General features: G+C 44.4%; 1 protein-coding gene across 1 annotated transcript; it reads right to left on the bottom strand.

Annotated features, from left to right (window-relative positions):
- Positions 1-764: 764 nt before the first annotated feature.
- Positions 765-3,159, bottom strand: tmem256 (transmembrane protein 256). The gene is made up of 4 exons (XM_079215941.1): positions 3,059-3,159; positions 2,400-2,437; positions 1,856-1,936; positions 765-1,393 (listed from the first exon to the last, which is right to left on the bottom strand). Exons 1-4 carry the CDS (start codon positions 3,138-3,140, stop codon positions 1,250-1,252), a joined length of 345 nt encoding a protein of 114 aa, XP_079072067.1. The 5' UTR covers positions 3,141-3,159; the 3' UTR covers positions 765-1,249.
- Positions 3,160-10,585: the final 7,426 nt, after the last annotated feature.

The following is a 10,585-nucleotide window of genomic DNA, read 5'->3' as shown; positions in this document are numbered from 1 at the left end:
TCAATGGATTTCACTTTCAATTTGAATGCGGCGTGGTTGGAACGCGGCCCCGGCTGAGGGGAGGCCATGGGTAACTAACTCCTTTGTGTTCTGCCACTTAGAGGATCAAACGCTCGAGGCCGCGAAGACATTCATAGCCGCGAGAGAGAGATGATTTATCATCGGCGGACATCGGTGGTGAATCCGGAGTTCATCCGACCCCTCTACTGAAAAGCACACACGCACACAAACCACTCACACTGGCATAAGCCAATTGGGATTCATGTGCATTTAAGTACTGCAACAGCCGGAGGTGGCCTGCAGAGTACTGTGTGGGTAGTCCTAACTATAGGGAAGGGATTCATTGCAATGAACATTAACATACAGATTGTACAGCTCGTCTAAAGAAACCTTCCACGCTTCTGTGGTGGTTTTACTACCCTCAAGTTTTTATTTTTTATTAATGAACTAATAAATACAATGCAACCGTGGCGTATTTCACATGTCGACAAAGTACTGGTGTGCTAGTGAGCACTAGAAGCAAAGTATTGCAAGTATTTAGTCTTAAATCATCCTTGTGGTGGCACTGACTGAAAGCAGATGAACACTGCTAGTGGGGTTCATCCTCCGAGGGACCATGAATGAGATGTAATGAACAATTTAAAATTTAAAGTAATCCATCTTGCTAAGTGGTTGTTGTCGAGCTGTTTAGACGAGTGGCCCGAGAGACGGCCACGCAGACGGCCAACTGCTTGTGTGAAAATAAATCAGGCAACCCAATAACGTGTAGGAAATAAATATTTATTTCATTTTTAAATCTCTCACATTCTTTTTCACTCTATTTGCCATATGCTATATAAATGTACAGAAGTGCAGAAACGGCAATATAGCAAAATCAAAGAAACAACCAGTTATACCACAGCCCCATTCCCAGCACACGACTGACAGGGCGTTTAAAATGTTATGTCACGCTCTATCCACTCGCCCGTCCGTTTTAACGCGGTGACACCAATCAGAAAAACAGGCCGCAACGGTAGCAAAGTGATAATCCTGTTGTGGCTTTATCTCCTGCTGACATCCCCCTCCCACCCCACCCAGGACAGGGGCGTGGCTCAGATGGGTGACATAACTCAGTCTCTCAGGCCAACTCTCACAAGCTCTCCGGTTCATCCATTACGACAGCCCGACAGTTTTTGTGTCACGTAAGTGGCCCCCTCAAGGTGGGGAGGGAGGGTTGGGGGGACAACATGGGGACGTGAGCGGTTACAGCTCAGAGAATTATGGCGAGCCAGCCGACGATCATAGCCATGCCCCCAATGGGAGCCACCTTGCGAAGACCGGGGTCCCCCGTCAGGGCCTGGTGGTACAGGGAGCCGCAGAACATCCCCATGCCCGCGATCAGGAGGGTCCCGGCCTGCGTTGAGGGGGAGACAATTAGGTTACTAACAAATTGCATATGCATGCTGTCAGATATAATGGGGGGCACTGAGCCTGGAGTCAAATTCTCCAAAAGCTCCAGCTAGCTGTGACAGCCAAGAGATCTGGATTCGTTTGTCCACCGCATGGATCACCACCAAGCTGGCATGCAGCTCCTTTTCACTTTGTTGATTTTCAATCAGATCTTTTGTGGTTATTGGATCTTTAAATAACCCTCAACACTGCTAAACAGTTGGCACTGCGGGCTCGCCGTGTGCTGGGAACTCTGCGAGTCACAAGGTTTGTAATTACGGCTGAAAGGGGGACTGGTTTTTGGAGCGGGGAGTCGGCACAGACCGGTAATGGCATCAGGATTACACCGTCACACTGGTTACATTTTTAAAAAGGGACCATCAAATGCGTCCAGCCCTGAGAGCTGGTAATGGGCTTCTATACTCACCACAGCAGGCTTGCCAGAGTGGGCAGCACCCAGCAGGGCCAGGCTGTGGTAGAAGTGGTACTTGTTGGCGGTTTCAAACAGCTGGAGAGGCAAAGACACACAGAGACACACAACGTTCAGAAAAGATTCTGACGAGAAAAGCTAGCTAAATGGACTACAAGACAGTATTTAAAGGGTTACGTAGGTATTTTTCAACTCAATGTTCTTGTGTCAAAGTGACTAATGGGGACAACAGGGTTGTTTCCATGTAATTAGTATTGATTGATTGTATTGAGGGAGAACACTGCAGACCGCAGCCACGAAAACAGGCCGCATATTGGTGCAACCAGTCACGCTGAAAATGTGTCTCTTCTTTTACAGATATAAAATTTTAAAAAGTCCTATCCTTCAACATTCAGAAAGTTTCCACATCAACTAGAGTAAAAAAATTGCAACAGTAAGTCTAAATTTGAGCACTACAGAAGGGATCAAGTGCAAAAGGTTTGAAGAAAAAAAAAAAAAAAAAATCACAATTTGCTACCACAGTATATATAGATATACATACCACTCTCTGATAGTCATCAGGGTCGCTGTTTTTGAAACCTACAGCAAGAAACATGGAAGAGGAAATGACATTATGGAATATGTGAAGTGAATTAAATGTGACTTTTGCATACAATCTGCCACATTCTAATAATGATAACTTTAATGGCAGCAACAGACCTCCCTTTACGCTTCCCTTCTGTTAGTTTGGTCATTATTATTCCTTGCCTAGTCCTTGAGGGAGTTTCAGGAGCCCCAGAAAGAAAAAAATACCGGTAGTTAATTTCGACTATTAAAATTCCCCATAGAGGTTTTTAGCTCCAGCCAGGAAACACACGTTGGCCATGAGACGTAACGTAACGTAAGTCTTCTCGGGTCACCTTCATTACACACGTATGTGTATATTTGACTAAAACAGCGCGCTTCTTGGTGCGTTTTATGGATGCCGAATAAATCATCAGCACAAAAACAACACAATAAGCCGATATGTGTTCTTTTAGCGTGACGTAGCCGCGAAGATACAGACGCCGACCTTGAATCAGCGGTTTTTTGGGAAGAAGGACGGAGGCTGGGGTGGTAAGCGTGGACATGGCAGTCCCTTCCGGACTCTTTAACGTTACTTATACCGAACCGGGAGACTCGTGCATGAGCATGGACTGTAAAGGAATGTGTGTTTCCTACCGTGAGCCCCGTACGCGCCCGCTGCCACCGCCGAAGCCCCGGACAGAGCGGCTAACCTCCGGACAACAACAGCCGCAGTCATGTTTTGTTGCAGGCGCGTGTGTTTCCGACAAGACTGACGGCGATGGTGCCTTCACGGTCCTCTGAGAAATTCATACATATGAGATCGGGGAACATGGGCCTTCCGCGTCCCTTATTTAAACATAACATTTTCTCTCTCTCTCTCTCTCTCTCTCTCTCTCTCTCTCTCTCTCTCTCTATATATATATATATATATATATATATATATATATATATATATATATATATATATATATATATATAGACACATAACAACGTTATATATATATATATATATATATACTGTATATATAAATATAACAACTTTATATAAACATAAAATTATATGTGTAAACATAACAACATCATATATATATAAACATTACCACATTATATATATTATATATGCTTTTGTATGTATTTTATTCTACTTAATGTTTTTTTGTACAATCTGGACCTTGAGTCTGAGATAAACGTTTGATTATACTGTATATGAAACATATACATATACATATATATATATATATATATATATATATATATATATATATATATATATATATGTATATATATATATATATGTGTGTGTGTGTGTGTGTGTGTGTGTGTGTGTGTGTGTGTGTGTGTGTATTTTCAGTTTACAGTCACAGTTTACAGTCACAGATTAGACTATATACACTAAAATATACACAGTCTTCAGTACATTGTAACAAAACTGTGAGAGAGAGGGAGTGAACATAAATGCACCTCAATGGTGGGATATGTTAAGTCTATCTATGTTAAGTCTATCAGGCAAACTCTTTAACGTTTCCATACCATAGATGTTTATTTAATTTCCAAATGATTTATCCATGCAAACAAACAAAAAGAAATGCATATGCCAGACGGCCTACAAAGAAATAAAAAAACAATGACATCGCTGAAACGATACGACACATCACATTACCAATAAATTTAGCTTTACCCACATGAATACAACTTTCTTTGTATGTTTGGCATTACACCACTTTTTATTTGTTGCCATGTTTTGCTAATTACGACATTCCGCTTGAGTCATGGAGGCAGCGTCGCAGAGAGACGAGGCTGTGTTGGAGCCAAGTTTCCTGGCTGCCAGGCACATCCGCTTGAACCAAAATGGCGCATTGCATGCTCCAGTTTCAGCACCACGCGCAAAAATGAATAACTCTACCACATAGACACCGACACTTGAGCAGTCTTGTGATACCCGCTTCTTCCTACTTAGGCTTTGTGGCCTTTATCATGTCCCACTGGTCCGTTCTGACTTTCACTGCCTTCATTTGATATTGCAGAATACACTGTGCAACCAGGGTGAAAGCAAAAAAAACAACTTTATTATTATCATTCTTTGCTGTTTTCGTGTGTTGAATCAGGTGCTGTCGCGGCCAATCTCGGAGAACAGAAAAAGGCGCATGTAAAAGGAAAATAAGACTATTTTTGTCTTCTAGTTTATAATTTCTTTCTACAGTTGCTTTGTTTAAGGTTTCACATCTGAAATGCATTATTCATCGCAGGGCTGAATTGTACACTTGTGCTGCTTTTGTATGAATAATTAATTTTTCTCCAAAGCGTGGCTTCTCGAAAAAAAAAAGGGCCTTTAAAATGCTGCCCTTTTTTTTCTTATTATTTTTCAGCATCACCGTATGCACCAAATTGCCACATAACACTGAGTGATAGGCTCAGCGGCGTCGAGGGTGCATTAGTGTGCAGCACTTTGCAATTTGACCATTGTTGCAATTTAAACACTGGTGATTCTTCCTCTGCAGAGGTGTTGGGGACTAATGTTGATGGAAATGCACTAATCCCTGCAGAGAGCCCACCAAAAGGGGGTGCTGTATCGCTTTCTAATCTGCCAAAGTCTGTCCAGTGTGTGTGTGTGTGTGTGTGTGTGTGTGTGTCTGCGTGTGTGAGGGGGCGTGGGGGACTTCTTCCAATTATCATATTGAAATTACTCAGGGTCACACTGCATTACTGGAGAGACGCTAGAACCACAGTCTCCGCCGAGTCTCGTCCTTAGCTGACTTTGACACAGCATTAACACAATGCATATACAATTAACACGTCTTAATGACCATGTAGTTAATTAAAAGCAAGCCACGACGAGTCACGAGCCCTCGCCGTCAACTCTGAACTGAACCTGTACTCCCCTTGCATGTTGGGTTGTATGCAGAAGGATGCTTGCTCAGACTGTGCACACAATCCACTCACAAAAAAAAACACTTGCACGCACACACACACACACACACACACACACACACACACACACACACACACACACACAGGTCATTTTCATTCCGGCCTGTGGCAGATGGGCCGGCATGAGAGCAACAGCGAAGTGTGGCTTTACGTCTTGTGTTCACAGGCGAGCAGCAAATTATCTCCCGAGTCCCAACAGCCGCGTACCATGAGGTTCCTGCACGAGTCAACATCCATCTCACTTCAGCCCACACGCCTTTCCTCTCCTCTCGGTGGTGACCGTTTCGCTCGTCCACAAATCTCGGTGTGTTTGAATAGAATGCCCTGTGCGTGTATGCGTCTGATCCCCCGAGATTGCCCCCCCCCCCCCCCCCCCCCCCCCATGCTGTCCCGTGGGTTCTGCCCAGGGTTGTTGTTCAAAAATCCAATTTCCAATTATTGTTAACTACTTTGTTGGGTACATCTGGTGGCAGTGCCTCTCTGTTCTGTAAGGGAACTTTAATGCGCGGCAGCTAAAGTGGAAACAGCCGGTCTCGTCGACATAAAAACAAACGTTCTGCTTTGTTTCGTCGTCAGCAGGTAACGAGACCACCGCGGGGAAGGCCTCGCAGTTGTCATCATTTACTGTGATCTGCTCTGAGTGATGATTTCTGAAATGGGAATCATGCACGGTCATACTGTTGGGAATGTCACGAGTGTCATCCATCTCCTCCACTGTCAGAGGGGGAAATACGGCAGGATGGCTCCATCCTGCCAGTGATGAAACATCCTCTATGTGCCGAAAGCTTCGCCTGCTGGGCGGCGTTCTCCCTCTGAAAGGAGCCCAGAAATTTCTGAAATCCTCAATTCACCTTGATGTGTTTCGACGGGTCGCAGCCCCTCACTGTCTTCGGCTCGCTTTGAGGAGCCGCGGCGGCGGCCAATTATCCGTCCATGAGGGCGCTTTCATGTCTCCCGAGATGTTTAGTTACAAGTGTACGTGTTGTGGCCCCATCCCCAGAGAGAGAGAGAGAGAGAGAGAGAGAGAGAGAGAGAGAGGGAGAGAGAGAGAGGGAGAGAGAGGGAGAGACAGCTCTGTCGAGTGACATTTTGTCTGGGCGTCCAGGCTATTGTGTGCTCGGGGAGACAACACCAGTCATTGCCATTACACTGGCTGGCAGAGCGGCACAAACACTGGACCAAAACAGCCCCAGGTACACACACACACACACACACACGCACAGACCCACCCACACACACACTCAGACACACACACAAACACACATTTGTCTACATTCTCATGTCAACACTGAAAAATATTGTTCTGTGGATGTTTTCAGCAAAGTAGCCCCATTTTCTTCTTCTCTTGTTCTTCATGGCAGGTTGTTTCTGATTCTGGGCTGTATACAATATATATATATATATATATATATATATATATATATATATATATATATATATATATATATATATTGTATATACGTGCAGCTCTGCTCAAAACACAATCCGAGCGCATTAGACTCCTTATTAATCCACTGGGTGACTATTCAGACTAAGTTTCTCTCCTGGATGTCAGGTTGTTTGTCCCCAGCATGTTTGCATGTGCACAAAAACCAACACTTGAGCATGCACAAGCATTTAATCTCACATTTACACGCCCACACACACACTCACTCACACACACAAAGTTGCGGTTTCAGCCGGCTCCCCGCGCCGAGCGAGCATAATTAGCACACTCGTTAAGCTCATCTGCATCTCTCTTCAAAGGGGATCGATGCAAATGGTGAGGATTTAGCCACTGGCGGCAATTAGGCCACAAGATATTCGAGCCGGGGAAAGTCGGTCCCAGCGAGGCAGAGTCGGCTTCATCGCTGGGAATTAAATGCATTTTCCTGCCCCTGCACTGAGGCGCATAATGGAATCCAAAGTGAACGCTTTCATTTGCTCTCCTGTTAAATCAAAGTTCTGTTTAATCACGTTTGGTGGCGGCCCTCCTGGTTATGGCACGATTCCTGGGCTTGGCGGTACAAGTATGGGCCGGTTTGAACGCACACACGGTCTATTTCAACTGAATCCCCAAAACACAAAACTAAGATCCTAAAGCATTTAAATTAGGAAAAATGAGAGAATAATGGTTCCATGCTCTGGATGGCCTAAGTCCTGAACCTCTTCCAGCTCCTCCGAGGAAGCGACCTGTCCCTCTTTTAGAAGTCCCTCTCAGCTCATAGTCCATCTGACTTGGGGCACTTGCCAAACCTCTTACAGTGGGCTTTGACCTTTGCTCAGCACTAGAAGCTTTCCATTTTGTTTTTCCCGCTCCAGTTCCAGAAACAGACATGTATTTAAACGTACTACACTGAGCTTTTAACTGTTTATGAAACGGTCTCAATGTAATACAGATGCCTCTAAATGACCGACATAAGCAAACAAGACCATCAGCAAGAAGATTGACCATTTCTTTATAGTTATACATAATGCTTGGCATCAGTGCCAGTGCAAAAAATGCAGGTCCACTAGAAAGTTCTTCAGCTCAGGTGAGCCTCCGGCAACCCGCTCAACTTCAACCTGCATTTGGAAGCTCCGGCAGGAGGTGGAGTGCTCAGAGCCCGACAGCAGCAGCTCCTCCTCCTGTTGGAGCCAACACCCACATCACGCTGCTGGAGGCTCAGACCACATTGCTGAGATCGCATTGAGAGTCAGAACCAGGACTTTGCAGGGCAGACAGTCAGCCCTGCTGCAGTAAAATAAGGTTTTCCAAAGGGAATCTTGTGCTCTAAAGCACTGCCACTTTTGTCCACAGGGACCGCCAAAATCGACACAAAATGAAAGTTCCTCGCAGTAGCTTTAAATAGAAAAAAAAAAAATAGAATATCCCTCCAAAAAATGTGATGTGCACCGTAACTATGGTTCCATAAGTATTGCATGTGACCTGTGGGACTGGTGTTGATTTTTAATTGGTGGCTGTGAATGCCCGTCTTTGACTCGGGTCTTGAACACACATCACATCCTGTTTTTGATTGCTTCCTTTACCACCGTCCTTGATGTTTTCCACCGTCTACCTACTACTTAATGCTGGTGTGAGAGTCAGAGAGTAAGACACATGGAGTCAGCGGATTAGCCCGCAAGCATCTTAATCAAAGCCGTCACACAACATGTTTTCCAGTCACATCGGAGCTTCATCCTACGAGGCTGCAGGCTCAGGTCATCCATCTCATTCACTTTACCTTGCTTATTCTTCCTGTCTTCCAGCTCCATCAGTCTGTTTTCACACCTCTAATGAGTCCCCCTCTGAATGCTTGCTTTTCTACAACAAAACCTGAATTTCGCACTGATGGATATGCAGACGCCTGGAGCTAAATTCAAGACTGGGAGGAGGAAGGGGAGGGATGTGTGTGTGTGTGTGTGTGTGTGTGTGTGTGTGTGTGTGTGTGTGTGTGTGTGTGCGTGCGTGCGTGTGCGTGTGTGTGTGTGTGTGTGTGTGTGTGTGTGTGTGTGTGTGTGCGCATGTATGTTTAACATTAAGAGGCTTTAACAGCGCAGTCACCAGGAAAAAATGTCGGCACTGCATGTTTAATGCAAACCACGGATAGTTTAAATGTTGACGTTTTAGCTTTCAGCCAGAGCTAGTGACGTAGTACACCCTGTGAAGTAGTACGCCACGTGAAGTAGTACATCAAGGGACGTTGTAAACCATGTGACGTAGTACGGCATGTGACGTAGTACGGCATGTGACGTAGTAAGCCACGTGACGTAGTGCACAAAGTGAAGTATTACACAAAGTGACGTAGTACGCCAAGTGACGTAGTTGTACACAAAGTGACGTTGTACGCTACGTGACGTCACGTGTTCGGCTGGTCAAGTGGGTCAGCCAGGATGCACAACATCGCCGAGGCGAGGTTGGAGGCATCCGACCGAGAAGCGCTGCGTAATTGCACATTGCTCCACGGAGTCTCATAAAGCACCTTTTTTTCTAGTCAAAGTGGTTAAAATAGCTCCGCAAGTCGGTCCACACACCCCGTGTGACCTCCCTCCATTCCCGTAATAGTGCAAAAAAAAAATCGGCCGTATAACAGAGTGAGTGTCTGCTGTCCACACATGACAGTCTGTATGAACGCGCCGTGTATTGGGCAGCGCACCGTGGGTCGTGACGTAGTACACCACGTGACGTAGTACACCACGTGTAAATCACAAATTACAATCTGCCTCGGAGGGCTTTACAATCTGTACACATACGACATCCCTGTCCCGGGACCTCACATCAGATCAGGAAAAACTCCCCCCAAAAATAGAAAAAACCCTTTCACAGGGGAAAAAGGAAGAAACCTTAAAGGAGAGCAACAGAGGAGGATGTGTTACGCTATTATTTTACGCTATTACGCTATGCTATTACGTTACGATATTATGTTACGATATTATGTTACGATATTACGCTACGCTATTATGTTCAATTTATGTTACACTATTACGTTGCGCTATTACGTTATGCTATTCGTTACGCTATTACGCTACGATATTACGTTACGTTATTATGTTACGATATATTGTTACGATATAATGCTACGATATAATGTTACGATATTATGTAACGCTATTAGGATACTTTATTACAGTACATTCTTACTGTATGTTGTGAAGTTCTTTTTTTAAGTTATTATTTTCACATTAACTATGATCTTTTTTCTAACCTCAAGTAGTTTTGTTGCCCAAACATAAATAATTGTTTAACAAGATTAACCACGTGGCATTATGCTTTTCTGTGAGCGGGATACGAGGCTGATAGGTAACAGATTTTTTTAACAGGTTTTTTGTTCAGAAATGTTGACCATCAACATATCCGTGGCTTGCAGATAGGTACGATGCCGACATTTGATCAAGCATCATAGTTGGCCGTTTAAAATTCTCACAAGGCAAATGTTCTGAGAGTTCTGGCTCGGAGAGTTTCTGGAGATTTCTGATGGTGGAAGGAGCGTCGCTGGCCACTACCCCTGTCAGGAAAAATAAAGATCATGTAAGTCATTATAATGAGAAATGGTCTAAAAATGTTGACTTAATATCTCATTTAAATTTTGAAGTCATTATTTTGAGATGACAATAACTACAATTAATAACTATAATTACATGATATTTTGTCTTCTTCTATCACAGCGGTGGAAATGGGCTTCCATAGGCCAGCGCCTCAGTGGACAACCAGCATTAGCTGTGAAAAATGTAGACAGCACAATCAGTGCTTCTACAGGTAACGACGGCCTTTTCTTTGCTTGGAGAAGTGAAGAG

The sequence above is a fragment of the Taurulus bubalis genome (assembly GCF_910589615.1).
Source record: "Taurulus bubalis genome assembly, chromosome: 3".
Classification (NCBI taxonomy): Eukaryota; Metazoa; Chordata; class Actinopteri; order Perciformes; family Cottidae; genus Taurulus; species Taurulus bubalis.
Note: the sequence above shows the minus strand (reverse complement) of the source record. Positions and strands in the feature narration are given on the sequence as shown.